The sequence below is a fragment of the Melitaea cinxia genome, chromosome 16 (assembly GCF_905220565.1).
Source record: "Melitaea cinxia chromosome 16, ilMelCinx1.1, whole genome shotgun sequence".
Classification (NCBI taxonomy): Eukaryota; Metazoa; Arthropoda; class Insecta; order Lepidoptera; family Nymphalidae; genus Melitaea; species Melitaea cinxia.
Window position 1 is genome coordinate 13,491,860 of NC_059409.1, and position 15,834 is coordinate 13,507,693.

General features: G+C 33.1%; 2 protein-coding genes across 2 annotated transcripts in view; one reads left to right on the forward strand and one right to left on the reverse strand.

The window, feature by feature from the left end:
* Window positions 1-7,592, forward strand: part of LOC123661166 (inositol-trisphosphate 3-kinase A) — a 62,590-nt gene extending 54,998 nt beyond the window's left edge. Inside the window, exons 3-6 of the mRNA XM_045596154.1 lie at window positions 2,973-3,045; window positions 3,897-4,024; window positions 5,328-5,579; window positions 6,478-7,592. Of these exons, the coding sequence (XP_045452110.1) occupies window positions 2,973-3,045; window positions 3,897-4,024; window positions 5,328-5,579; window positions 6,478-6,825 (801 nt within the window). The 3' untranslated portion in view covers window positions 6,826-7,592. The remainder of the gene's footprint in view (window positions 1-2,972; window positions 3,046-3,896; window positions 4,025-5,327; window positions 5,580-6,477) is intronic.
* LOC123661165 overlaps window positions 7,331-15,834 on the reverse strand; it is a 28,757-nt gene continuing 20,253 nt past the window's right edge. The window contains exons 2-6 of the mRNA XM_045596153.1: window positions 14,591-14,770; window positions 13,865-13,986; window positions 12,060-12,300; window positions 11,721-11,983; window positions 7,331-10,276 (exon numbers count right to left, since the gene is read on the reverse strand). Of these exons, the coding sequence (XP_045452109.1) occupies window positions 8,210-10,276; window positions 11,721-11,983; window positions 12,060-12,300; window positions 13,865-13,986; window positions 14,591-14,770 (2,873 nt within the window). The 3' untranslated portion in view covers window positions 7,331-8,209. The remainder of the gene's footprint in view (window positions 10,277-11,720; window positions 11,984-12,059; window positions 12,301-13,864; window positions 13,987-14,590; window positions 14,771-15,834) is intronic.

Genomic DNA, 15,834 nt, shown 5'->3' on the forward strand with positions numbered 1-15,834 from the left:
ATTTTCGAAGAATTTCATGGAATACTATTTCCGATCAGAGGTGCTTGGGTTTTCGCTGCTTAAAACATTATGCGTTTACCGTTAAATTTTTCCTGTTTTACTTTGAACTTACAGTAATGTAATGTACGTCATTAATTTTCCGTCAAACACTTTTATGTGAGAAGGAATTTATGACAAATGTTGGTTAAATATGTGGGTGTACTTTTTATAAATATTTATGTGTTAAGGAAGTCTGAACTAAAGTAGCTTATATTATAAAATCTTATTCTCCTATGTCGGGGGTCTGGAAACACACACAATACACAAACACAACCTAGACCACGACAAACATCTGTGTGGCCACTAGAAATGTTTGTACATGAGGGGATCGAACCATCGACCGCTAGCGCAACAGCCAGTGCTGTGACCGCAGCATCACCGCGTCCTAAAAATTTATAAATTTTAAAAAATAAAAATAAAACATTTCTAAATGATTTTTGAAGTTAGTTTGTGCCTTACCGAATTTTTAATTCCGGTCCAGTAAACAAAATAACTACTGGTTGAAAATATTCGTTTTGCGGTCGGCTGCTTAATATTAACAATTCCTTAATTAGAGATAAAAACAGGTATATGATATGCTTACCTGAGTAAAATAAATTATTACGTTTCCTTTACTGATAACAAGATCTTCTTCCTCGTAAATCGGACAAAGTACGAAATGTTATGACTATAAAAATCTAATTAAAATTATCATTTTATTGATATAAATACTAACTACGTGACTATTTTAGTGAATATAATGAGTTTGTTTTTTTATTATTATTTTTATTGGTTATTTATTTAATAAATTAGCATTCTTAATTCTGTTTATTTTATTTATAATGTAATTCAATTATGGAACTTTATAATCATAGCATGTAACGCTTAATATACATACTAATAAATTGAACACGTACATACAAACAATTTGCGACGTATTTTAATTATATATAAATAAATGTGTATTGTCAAGTAATATATAGTGGTACGTGAACCTTTGGTGTAGGAATCGGAATAACTGTTTTGCAGTTTTTATAATACCTTGTATTTGGTTGGTCCTATTTATTATGTAAGATTATAAATGACAAAGTTTCAGTATTAGCGAATAAAGTGAAATAATCTTTTATCAATCAAATTAACTAGTTATGGAGCTATATAAAAATACTGTTTTATAAGCGTTTCGTAAAATCAGTTAGAGATAGAAACGGACTCACTTGTATTAGCACTTATATATAATACATTTATTTCTTTCTTTATAAGAGATAACTATTTTAACTAGACGCATTGTAAATAGGTTTGCCCTATTTATCTTTCTAGATTAATGTTATAAATATTCTGAGAAATCGTCAAATAATTTTGTTGTGATCGGAATATAATGGATCTCTGTCTTGTTTGATTATCACCAAAAGTACGAGACGGATTTTTTAAATAATTTTATTATTTCAACAAGCTGATCGCACTTGTGAAGCTAGAATATTTGGTTGACAACCGTACACCGTTGACAGTTGGTTATTTATATAAATCGAATGACGTTTCATGATCTGTGATATCAATTGTTGGTCATCAATGACGGTCAACGTTGCGCGTTCCGTTATCGAATTCGTACATATGTGATACAGTTTAAAAAATAAACATTCATCCGGTTTTATCGAGAACTAGATGACCCTCGCAGCGTTGCTTACGTGCGTTACTGCTCCCATTTTCCATTGTATCCTCAAATAAGTCAGATGTTAATATCGATAAAAACTCTTGATTAGTCCGTTCACTGAACTGCTATCTTTAATAGCCATAGAAGTTTCGTATTTTTTTTTAAATCTAATAATATTTAGTAACGATGAGTAGCTTCTTTTCAATCTGCTGGTATTATTGGAAGTAACGTTAGTAAGTATAGTTAGAAGTAACGTAAGTACCTTGGACCATTTTGATTTGTCGCCCCATGAATTAAGCGAAAAAGCCAAGCCATTCCATAATTCCATAAAATAATCGGTCAAAGGAAAATGTGTTCCAGCTGCAGGTTGTGGGCAAGTCGTGCCTACGTTTCGGATCCGCCCCGTCGACGACGTTGTACTGAGGTAAATTTTCGTGGACCCACTTACGAATTTGGAACCTCCATGTTTTGGTCTCGTCAACGTAGATCTCCGTCGAGTCTCCCATGGAAAGCTGGTGGTGCAACTGAATCTCTTTGGGTCAATCGTCTAAAGTATATACAAATGTGTATAGTTAATTAGTATAGATTTTTTAATCGTACCTACACAAGTGCCTACACTTGTAACAAATACTTAACATATGTTTTGATAATTAAAGATAGAAAAAATTTCGATGTTCACGTGTATATTAATATTTATATTTTCGGTATTTCGTTATTTTCTATTGACGTCAACAGATGACAGATCTGTTTTATTTCTCCATACACGTAAATGCGTCATACATTGTTTTAAATTCGCTACTTTCGTTGTTTTGTGAGTTCAATGTTCGTTAATAGACCTATAGAGGGAAACTATCGTTCGAGTGTAATATGAATACGAGAAAATATTTTCAGACATCGTAATGTATAATTATTTAAAGAAAGTTTGCATTATGTAAATGCCCTGATACAAAAGTATTCGATGTTCAGTGAGTACATAATTACGTAATAGGGTTGTTGAGTGTGGAGATAGTAATTAATGTTTGTTTCGACCATTAAAGGTCTTATTGCGTCTGTCTTGATGAAAACAATGTTTCATTTTTTATTATTTATATAACTATGTATAAAAAATATACTATAATGCAACTTAATATTTATTCTCATAAATATAATACATTTATTACTAATATTTACGTATTTATTTAGTTTTTTGATTTTGAAAATATTACACTGAGATAGATCTATGATACGAATATTTAAATTGATTATTTAATAATATATGTTTATTAAGGAATGTATTTATTAAATTTATTATTATTTTTTGTTTCAGTTGCTCATGAAAGACATACTCCGCCCGTTCGTACCTGAATACAAGGGTCAAGTGACGTGTGAAGATGGGGAACGTATCCTTTTACAATAAAAAACATCTAAGTTAAATTACTAACATCATTAATATGAAACATTTGTATTTTTATATATATGTATATTACCCGACCGATTTTAAAAATTTCTTTACCGCGAAAATGCTGTTTTATCACTGACACTGACATAGGTTACATTGCAACGGGAGAAAAGATCACGTGAAGCTCGAAAGGGGGGAATTATTCGGGAAAATATCACAAAATAGCATAAGAAGGGCTTGTTTAATATTGAACGCGTGATTTCTAAACCAAAAAAAAAACCAACAAACAGCCTGTAACCTTGATGCCGTACTAGAAATTTGTATAGCATGCTCAATTTTCCAAAATTTTCTCAGATTATACCTACCTATATTTAAGGATAAAATTCTAAATATTTCAATTTATTATGCATTTTTGGGTATGGGGCTTTAAAAGTTGCTAAAAACATTACGTGATTGGAAAGCTAGATTTATATAATTTTTCTAACATTATTGTGCTTATTTTTTTTTATTAATAGTTCTTTCTACCTCTATAAAAATGAATAGTTTTGTGTGTATGTCCTTTATAGAATCGTAAACTATGCATTTGATTATGTCATGATCTTCAGCAAAGTTTTGTGCATTAGCACACTAAGGTTGATTCTGAGTTGGTACGACCGAAAAAAAAGTGTCAATGCGTGCAAGGTACACACACACAGCTATAGCTACAGTACAGTACAGCTAGTCATTTATAAATTATAATATTTGAATTTTCATAATACAACAAAGGTATTTAATGAGATTTTTGTTTGATACAAACGTAATTATTAAAATTTAGATACCGTTCAATAATTCCTTAACAACATTTTAATACAGTGTACTTACAATTACAAGACCTCCTTAGTGACTTCGACTGTCCTTGCGTCATGGACTGCAAAATCGGAGTCCGAACATATTTAGAAGAAGAATTAGCAAAGGCCAAGGAGAAGACTAAACTTAGAAAAGTGAGTATGAATGTCTTATTTAGTATTTAGTATACTATACAAAATTCTAGGAATTTTAGAACAACTTTTAACTGAGGTAGGGCACAGCAGGAATTTCCTGCTCAAAATATGGAGCAGCCCGACTGGGGTAGTACCTCGACCTTACAGAAGATCACAGCAAAATAATACTGTTTTCAAGCAGTATTGTGTTCCTGTTGGTGAGTAAGGTGACCAGAGCTCCTGGGGGGATTGGGGATTGGGGTCGGCAACGCGCTTGCGATGCTTCTGATGTTGCAGGCGTCTATAAGCTACGGTAATCGCTTACCATCAGGTGAGCCGTACGCTTGTTTGCCGACCTAGTGACTTAAAAAAAAAAACATTTTAATACAGATAGATAAACTATGGGCGTATCTATTACGTTTGAAAATGAATATATAATAAAAATTTGTTTCGTGCTAGGAGCCGTTCATAAATTTCGTCACACGTTAGGAGGGGTGTCGTCAAAGTATGATACTGTGTGTGATATGCCACAACATATATCTCATTTTTATTATTAAAACATGATATTTGAGCAATATTTCTTTAAACGATTAACATACATTACATATACATTTTAGTACTTATGAACGATTGGTGTTGATTTTGTTGAAAAATTATTTAATATTTTATACAAATAATGTTGAAAGTGATATTTAAATTTAATAGTATCTAGGTGTAAAATTGCGAAATATGTGACGTCATACTCGGTAAATCACACATCATAAATGTGACCAATTGTGACAAGGATGAGGGATGGGTCAAAAATCGTTAAATTCACGTGACATAGTTCATGGATGGCCCCGTGGATATTTGTTATCTTAAAAGTAAAATTATTTTTACGCTGAGTGCTATTTTTTATATAAACTTCTCGTATGTTAAATTTAAATGCAGTAGGTGATATTACTACAAACTACGAAGTTTATTACAATATCATATATTTGTTATTCACATTCCCAGTGACCTTTTGTATATCTTTTAAAGCCGTCTTAATATAGTACTCTTAATCAACTATGAATTTATTTATAAATAAAGATTTATATTTATATAATGACGTCATATAATATCATTAACGACCTAATAGAAATACAACATCGAATCATTAAAATGAAATAACAAAATAAAATGCAAACATTCAATTCCGTCATATTAAACCTTGATTTACACAAATAAACGCATTACACACGATTACACCTTCAAAAAAGCCAAAAAATTCACAAAATAAATATAGTTACAAAAAAAAAAGATTTTAGGCCATATTTTAAAACAAAACATAATTTATTTTCAGGATATGTATGAAAAAATGATTCAAATCGATCCAAAGGCACCGACAGACGAAGAACACAGGAGTAAAGGTGTGACAAAACCTAGATACATGATCTGGAGGGAAACCATTAGTTCGACATCGACGTTAGGCTTTAGGATAGATGGAGTCAAGAAAGCTGACGGAACTAGTACTAAAGACTTTAAAACAACTAAAACTAGAGAACAGATATTGGAGGCTTTCAAGGACTTTACCGTCACGTTTCCTAACGCTGCGGTGAGTGAAAATTGTATACTTTTATTTTAGTTTTTATTACAACTTTTAAACTATTTCAAACCCAACGAATATTATCAGATTTAAGGTTGTTCAGTAAAAATGTTATAACAAAACATAATGCAAATTTTAATTTAATTTAATAAAAAAAAAGTGCGTGCGTACAAAGTACACATTTTAGAAATGAAACTCCTTTGGAAAACTAATTTTCACTACTCGTTTATATTATACAATTCTAAAGCTTTAGATTTCCGTTCCAGCGCCATCTAGTTAGTTTGCAATGTAATACTATCGATATTAGAGTAACAACCTTTGTAGTTTCTATAATACACGCAAGGTGGCTCTGTTGTTCGACAAAACCGTTGCACATCTGCGTGATGGCTATTATTATTATTATTGCGTTTCATCCGTAAAAAATTTACCCGCATTTGCCTAAATAAATTTAACTTCAATAAATATATATAAATAAATAGTAAATAAATAAATATCTTCACAAGAAACACACGGTCGTCTGTTCCTAAAGTAAGCAACTTAATGCTTGTGTTATGGGTAACAGCCGACTGGTATAGCTACATTTTTTTTCGATAAACAAACTTATAAATAATACATACATAAATATATAAATAAATATTTATATTACACCCAGAATCGGGTTAGGAATCGAACCCACAACCCAATAATTATTGATCAAATTATAGTTTATCATCATATATGTATAAATATACATTAAATTATTTTTATTTATTAGTCACGTACATCGTTTTAAATCTTATATTTTTAATGTTATTACTGATCCTTTCAAAAAATTTGTCTTTCTTCATCCACATCTTTTCATATATTCGGAAACAAAGTTGTTCTTAACAATACACATGTAATTCATAATTATTATTTTAATTTACAGCCGAAATACCTCGAAAGGCTAAAGAACATTCGAGCCACACTAAGGGAGTCACATTTCTTCAGAACACACGAACTCATTGGCAGTTCGTTGCTCTTCGTCCACGACCAAAGAAAAGCGTCAATTTGGATGATAGACTTTGCCAAAACAGTCCCTGTGCCCGAAGGCGTATCCATTGACCACAATTCCGCTTGGAAAGTTGGTAACCACGAAGATGGCTATTTAATCGGCATCGACAATTTGATCTCCATCTTCGAATCTCTCATCAAAGACGACAACGGTAACATCGATCAGTGTTACTCTAACTTAACTTTGGATAAAAATGTTCGAAGAGACAGTTTAGCCACTTGAAGGTTGCATTTTTATTTCAATACAGAAATTCTCTCTGTAGTGTCTTTGGCATTGAAATCAGCCGTTCCATACGTACTTCGTATGGAGACGATGATACTTGTGTATATATTGACGATTTGTTCATTGTAAATAATGACCGTTATTGTATTATTGATAAGCTTAAAATACTCATAGTAGAGTAGGTTATGTTCGTTGATGACTTTATTTGTATAGATAATCTGATGATGCAAATGTTTGTTGATTTCGTTCCAATATCGGAAAGTTAACTGTTGGAATACTTATCGTTTTATTAAAGAACATATTTCTTTTCAAATCTTTCTTTGAAAGAAAAATTTATTGATATATGTATTATGGTATATAATGTGTTTATGATATAGATTACGTTATTTTATATAAGTATGTGATCAAAAAATGTGCTGATTTTTAATGATATCTTCCTTTTAATCAGTGTTGTAAAGGAAAATATAACTGAAGGTATTTTTATTGATAAATAAAACATCAAAAATATATTCAAAATGTTTTAATCCTTCACGAATCAGTCAAGTTAAAATTACTGCGATATTACTAAATGAGTCTTGACAAAAAGTAAGATTCAATTTTGACGAAGTTTTAAGATGAGAAATCTTCATGAATAAACACATAACATATTTATTTCCGTTAATATAACTACACTATATTAGTGTAACGACTAGATAAAACATTATCGCTAAGTAAATGTATGTAAAATTAGATATACTTGAAGATACTAATTAAAACATATCACATTATCTCTGTTTTTGTACTCCTCCCCCTTAATATTAGTAATATATTCGACTTAAATAACAAAAACAATTATTACTTTTACTGGCAAATTATTACTGTATATTTAATTTGTTCTTACTAATACATTTTTTTTTGAAGTTATACTTCTTTCGGGACTTTAGGGAAAAATGACGAGAGTAAATTTTTACGATGCTCGCGCACACCGTTACAAAATCCGACGCCCTGAGCTAGTCAACGAATAACAAGTTAGCAACATGAAGTTAGCTAGCCCATGAAGTATAACTTCTTACGTGCGTACATAAATACACACTCATTTATTTTGTAAAGAGATTTAAAGTACTTACGATTTACCTAAATATATCACAAAAATATTAGTATCCTGGTGTATATAGATTGTTTTATATATTTCTTTTTTTTTCATTTTAATCGTATTATTGCGTAAATATCACTGGTCAGGAATATGATGATAATTATACTTAATAAATAATTTAAATATAAAAAAGGAATGACATAAGAGTATAGCTAGATTATTCAATTGCAATGTAGCGCTGGACCGCTTCTTAAATTAGGTAATAAATTAATTCCTTAATATTACTAATTGCACTAAGTACAAGGCACTGGGTTACGTTTTATCCTTATTGTTATCGATAACTATATCAGTTAGGCTATTGCGTCTAGAGCCGTCATCGGCTGCCGAGCTACTCTCTTTTCGTATTCGCGAGAAAAGTCTAGCTACAGGTGCCGTCCCAGATCTGCTTGGATCGACAGGTGCCGGTGAATATCTCCTTACTCTCGGCGGAGGGGTCTCACTTGCAGTTTCAGAGTATGGAGGGGGAGGTTGCATCAACATAGACATTCTGTTTTCCCTTTGTGCAGCTGCCGTTATTTGCAATTCTGCACCAGCCACTACTGTAGCCAATGTTGGAGTAAATTGAGGAACGGCCGTGCGAACGGAAATCCGTCTTCGTCTAGGGCCAGTAGCTTCTTCAAAATCATTACGAGTTGGTACTTGGGGTAAGGTGAAGTCTGGTTTGACCGACCCACGTCTTCTTGTATTTTGGGAACTTTCACTAGTATCTTGTTCATCCATGTTTTGATTGGTAACTGTATCTATAACTGCTAACGCTCGAAGCAAATCCGCCACACTCGTGTTTTCTAATACTTCTACTTGTTCTGATTCTGGCAGGTTTGATAAATTTAAATCGGGATCGAATAAGCTAGGTCGACCGCGACTGGTTTTATTTCTATAATTATCTAGTTCGGTAGAAAATAGACTGCCGCGACCACCCTCTGTAGCTTGTCTATAATTCTGGACATCCCCAACAAACAGGCTACTACGTCCCTTTTTCGTTTGATTTTGGTATTCCTTTATACTAGTTTCGAGATCACTATTAGATTGCTCTGGCGTGCTTATTTTTCTGCTTTTACCAAAAGATGGAAATAGACTTCGACGACCATGGCGTGTTTTTTCCTTATAGTTTACTAATTCATCTGAACTTTCTGGCAAAGTGTCATCATCGTTCTTTTTAGATCTGCCAAAAGTAGGGAGTAAGCTAAGTCGACCTCTCCGGGTTTTATTTTGGTATTTTTGTACCTCATCCTCGTCTACGGTATCGTCATCATTACTTGCCGGATCACTAAAGTCAAATGTTGGGAAAATACTGTGTCTACCTCTTTTCGTACGTTCTTTATACCGATTCGAGTCATCTTCAGGATCACTGAAATCAAATGTTGGAAATATGCTATGTCTGCCGGATTTGGTTTTTTCTCGATATGCTCTAGCAGCTGCAACATCTTCGTCCTCGCTAAAGTCGAATGTTGGAAATATACTGTGTCGTTTCTGCTTTTGTCTAGATGCCGATGCAGCCGCTTTATCTTCACTGTCCGAAAAATCAAACGTAGGGAAAAGACTATACCGTCCATGTCTCGTATTTTCTTTGTAAGCATTGACTTCACTTTTTTGTTCTTCTCCAGTACCGAAAGTAGGAAAGACACTTCCTCGTCGTGATTTCTCTTTAATGTTTTCTAAAGATCCTTGGGCACTATTTACTCTACTTTTCATTGTATTCTTGAGGTATTCTGCAGGACTTTCAGTTGAGCTATGTTTCTTAAATAGACGAGCGAAGAAACTTTTTGGTGTACTTTCATCATCAACATTTACATTAACAGGAAGCGATAGCTTACCACTCCTCATATTTGCTTCTTTTCTGTATTTTTCAGCGGTATCACCGTTAGTCCATGTAAAATCGTGATCTTCAAATCTTGGAACTGATTCTTTTCTATAATTAGGTACAGCTACACTTAAAGCTCTTGTTCTCATGTGACTATTTGGTAAATAATCGTGACCAATAGAAAAAAGTGGTGGTTTTTCACTTGCTAGAATTTGGTCATCATCAAATATATTTATTCCTCTTCCTTGATGCTGTGCTTCAAATCCACCTAGTACATTTACTACTCTTGCTAGTAATTCTACAGGTTTAACAATAGCTGATGCCGTAAACGTTTTCTCTTTATCGATACCAAGTAGATCAGTATCCGACTGAATTCGAAGCATATCTTTATCAGTTAGCTGGATGTTTTCAGAATTAGCACGTTTTCTCTTGACAACTGGTTCTCTTGGTACAATATCAAACGTTAGAATCGGGCAACTTGCACTTCGGTAAAGATGAGGCGTAGTTTCGTATACGGGCTGAAATAAAAACATATAAGATATTATAACGTTTAAAATTAAAAAAAATATTACTGATTTTGAATTAGGTTTTAGAATGTAAACAAAAGCATTTTATATAAGATTTTAAATTAACATAATTATTTTCATCACTAAAATTATTTAAAACGGGATATCAATTAAGTTTTTTATTTGTATTTTGCGGTCTCGTGAACAAGACATTTGTAGATAATGTCGAAATATCGAGCTAAGCAAAATAAAAATGAGAAACATGGCAAATATCCCGTTGTAAATAATTTTAGTAAAAAAAATATTTAAAATTGAATTTTAACTAAAATATAACATAGTTAATATCAAGTTATCATGTGATCCGATATGTATAATTTGGAGAAAAGATTATACTATCCTTATTCTATATATATGTCGATACTGATGATGACTATTTAAAAATTAAAAGGGTACCTAATACGAGTAGGATCAACATATAAGTTAAAACTACTAATTCCGCACATAAATTAACAAATAAATAAATGTTTGACACTAAACGGCCCTCCGTAGAAATTTCTAGAAATACACAAGCACAAACGCCCAGGGAACAAACTTCTGTGATTATGGCCAGTACAAATGTTTGTTATTAGCGGGAATCGAACCCGCGATCTCAAGCGCAACAGCCAGTGCTGTGACCGACGTTCACGTATCGTCAAAAATCTGTATCATTTATCTAAAATTTTCTATATATTCTATAAAATAGAAAACTAAAATTTTCTATAAACTAGCCATGCCCGCCATTTCGTCCACGTGGAATTTAACAAAAAAGTTATTGTTCAGTTTGCAGAGCTATAAAATAAATAAATTTCTAAAAGTACCCTAAGTTACTCCTTATTTCATCAGCTATCTGCCAGTGAAGGCTCCGTCAAAATCTGTCCAGCCGTTTCAGAAACAAGTCGGAACAAACAGACGGACAGACAGACAAAAATTCTAAAAAATGTTATTTTCGTATATGTGTCGTGTCCATCCTATCATATCCATATGCTTTTAATAAAAAGCGGTTATTTTAATATTACAAACAGACACTCCAATTTTATTTCTTTGTATTTAAAATAGTGACTATAAAATTATTTATAAGTTTTTATTAAGCAATAAAAAGAAATAAAAATACTTTTTGAATTAGGATCCTTTGCGTAAAATGTTTATCATTTTGTCTCGTGTCCGTACACAAAGTACTTATAATAATAATCACAATAATAATAAATTCACACAAAGTACTTATAAATAATCGACTGCCAGTCTCCCAGAACCAACAGACAGATTTCATTAAATAGTTGAATCTAAATTAATCTCAAATTTTTTTTCGATATATAAAAACAGTACGAAAAAAAAAGTCGGGACTAAACTTTTATATTTTAAAGCGTAAAAGGACGGTTTGATCGTTTAGTTTTCTATTAGAAAATGCTCCTTTACTAACCTTTACTTTCAATAAATTAGCTTCATTTATGATTTTTCTGATAATAGCAATGTCTCTTGTAAAACCGTGTAAGATTTTGCTTTGAGTAGATTTCAGCTGACAGGCAAATTTCTGCTCAAGTCTATGAACTCGTTCGCTTCTCATTCCACTAGTAATAAAACCGAGAAGCATCACGATGTAGCCAAGACCGAAGGTAATCCACACAATGAGGAAGATTTGATATGCTAAATAATAACCAGACTTAAAGCCATTGTTGACGGTTCCTGAAAACATTATCATATAGCATAGTTATATAATTAAAAAGATTAAGAAATCAAATTTAACTTATAACAAACATACCTGCAACTATGTCACCAAATCCTATAGTTGTTAAAGTTACAAAGGCATAATAAATTCCAGCGACGTAATCCCAGCCCTCAAAGACGACAAAAATACACGCTGGTAAAAATATGAAGAAGAGAAATCCGGGAACAAGGTAAAGAAAAATCTGCCCAAGCATGCCAAGATTGTGAAAGAAGTAGTCCAACTTGTCCGCTCTTTTCTCATTTTTCCTTTTATATTTTCTGTAAACTGATATGAGCTGAAAATAAGATATCATATATTAGTAACTGAACCGGCAGTCGTTGTCCTCTCTTGTGAAGTGTCTAACGTGTAAAGTATTAAATAATTGTTACGTATTCTGAAATATTTCAATTTTTTGCGCCTTCCTTAATTTCTTATTCTATAAGAACCTCTGTATTAGAAAATTTAAAGAACATACGGCTGGAAGATGTCCAGCCGTTTTCGAGTTTTTCGCTTAGCAACACACTTTAGATTTATTTATATTTATACTAGCTGTATCCCGCGGTTTCATACACGTTAATTTGAAAAAAAGAGTCTATAGCCTTCCTCGATAAAGCTGTCTAACCCTGAAAGAGTTTTTCAAATCGGTCAAGTAGTTCCTGAGATTAGCGCGTTTAAGCAAACAAAGAAACAAACTAACCAACGAACACATTAGTTTTATAATTATATATATTAGTATATTATAGTATTAGTATAGAAATACATTGCAATGCCACGATTTTACTGAAGCTATTTACTGTTTCTATGTTTACAACAACAAAAATCACGTTTTTAACTGTAAAATGAATTAAAAATTCTATAGCACTGAGATAATACAGATTGCATAAAATAATTTTTCTAAGGGCTGAGTTCACCGACTTTTAAAACGGCTGTTTATCAGTTAAACAACTGATTAAATCATTTTTACTGTTCACCATACGTTAACCAGTGTTTACAGCCCTTAAACAGCCGATTACTATAACCGAACTCTACAGCATTGTTTAACCGTCCATTAATGCCATATTCGGACATCTGCTCAACAGATTCTGCTGTGACTTTACAACAGTTGCAACATTACGTTATTAGTTGAAAGTTTTTGGTAAGAGATAAACACGCAGTCAGTGTTCAATTTCAATGTATTAATTGATAACTATCAAGACTTTAGGCCTTCTTGAAAATCTAGAAAATATAGAGACCAAAACAAGGAAACCTAGAGTACTTGTTTCAAATGCGTCGTAATTATTACGAAGAATACAATGATTCCTCATTTAAAACTAGATTCCGTTTGTCAAAATCAACGCTTGAAAAATCGTTTGTTCTCTTTTTTAAAGCTGCCATGTTTCAAGTAAACCGTAATTTAAAAATTAAACACTCACAACAGAACAAAATAATAATCAACACAGAGAATGTTAGCACGTGCAAAGAAATAATAAAAAAAAACATTTGACAATGGCAGTGCCGTGACGTTATTACCCATCCAAATTGGACACTACATGCTAACGTAACACTATCCAATGCGTTCTCGAACTTCTCAAGTTGAAAGCGTTTTATTTTATGCTGCTAACTATAGATGGCACCAAAACTCGTGTCGACTAAATAAAACTATGTGACTTCCCTAATGAGTAGACTTATAGCATTCATTCATTAGTGGTTCATTCGCTGTGAGCGTATGGTGATTGCCTGATTTAGTAACCACGGTTAAAATATTCGTGATGAACAGTAAATACTTTACCGGGTGCATAACCGATGTTTAGGAATTCATCGGCTGATTACTAAAACATTGGTTAAACGATAGTCGGTGAACTCCGCCCTAACTAATTTACCTGCATTCCAAAGTATTCACCGAGGTTTGCCAATAGGATACCATTGATGGGGATTCCAAATAGGCCATAAAATATCATGAGAATTCTCGAAAGGTGTGTTGTGGGTGCTAAATTGCCGTAACCTGTAATTATTTAATAAAATTCAATTAGTTTCTGTTCCATATTTATCTACATCAAACATTTATATTTAAGGAATTGTATATTACTATCGATTTTTTTTATTCAGTTCCGTTTCAATCATTACAGCCTATACAGTCCACTGCTGGACATAGGCCTCCACAAGTTTACGCCAAAAATAACGTGAACTCATGTGTTTTGCCCATAGTCACCACGCTGGGCAGGCGGGTTGGTGACCGCAGTACTGGCTTTGTCGCACCGAAGACGCTGCTGCCTGTCTTCGGCCTGTGTATTTCAAAGCCAGCAGTTGGATGGTTATCCCGCCATCGGTCGGCTTCTTAAGTTCCAAGGTGGTTGTGGAACCTTGTTATCCCTTAGTCGCCTCTTACGACACCCACGGGAAAAGAGGGGGTGGCTAAATTCTTTAGTGCCGTAGCCACACAGCACCGTTCACACACAGTTCCGCTTAGTAGGTATATTTTTCACAAAAACTTTCAATATAGGCTGATACTAAAATCTTAAATAGAGTTTTTGCGATCTGTACTTTAATTATAATTACTTTATTTTTGTTTTATTTCATAAAATTGTCCGAAGTGTAATAACACTTACCAATTGTACTGACGACTGTGTAGGAGAAGAAAAAAGAATGGTAGAAGTCCCATTTATATGGTGGTTCAGCATCTTCCGTGGTGTAGTTGAACATAGACTTGCCACAGTATTCGGATAGCTTTCGAAGTATATTATCTTGTTTATCGGGGTCGTTCGGAATGTAGTTTTCGTAGAGGAGATCTAAGGATTAAAAAAAAATTAGTTATCTGTAAAGTTGGTTTACGAACGTTAGTTTAACGTGTGTCATAACAAAACATCTCCACGGATGGATAGGCCAATCTAGTGGAAGAGAGATAGATGCGGCGCATGCGTATAATGAGCGTAACGGGATAATGAGCGTAACGGGATAATGAGCGAAACGGGACAGCGAGTCATACTTTTTCGTACACGCAGCCGGCGTTCATCGATTTATTACACGTTGTCACGTCAAAAAAAACCGATTTATATCAACCAGCATTTTCCTATTATCGCATTATGATTACCTAATCGTAATCAGTAAGACAATAATTCTTTGTCTGTGGCAGAAAGCATTGTGAACGCATAAACAATTAAAAAAACTCAATTATTTACAAAATCCTCCAATTAGATAAATTGTCTTACTAAGAGTACCTAACCCATTAATTTTAATAGTTATGGCACTATTTATGACTAAAACATATTTTGTTGGTCATTGTTACGTCAAACAAGGTTGATGACAGCTAATATTGAAATACATTGTGTAATAGATAACACGGCTAAGGATCTAGTTAAACAAAGTATTACTGTAATTGCTAAATCACGACAAAAAGTTAATATGGGAAGTTAATTAGGTAGTTAGCGAAGTTTTTATGGTGACAATTTTATGCTCCGCTCAACACAAATAAGACAATTTGTTTTTTATTTATATGTTACACTTTCGAATACTTTAACATTTTATCTTCCACTTGAGTTTTTTTACTTTGTAATATTTTAAACTACTAGAGAGACAAACAAGCGTACAGTTCACCTGATATCAAGTAGTTACCGTCGTCTTTAGACGCCTGTATAGGGATGAGAAGAATAAGATGTTCAGTTCCTCGTTCGCCACCGCAAAGGGAGGATCCTCCTACCAGACGGGTGCTATGTCTGGCGGGCTAACGCCCCGACGGTTGTTGTCGGGATCTTGTATATATACTTATTCACTTTGAAAACTCTGATAGCGCGATGTAGCATACGTCAGTTTTCTCTAATTACGTAGTTTGTAGTCGTTCGTAATTCGCGCGATA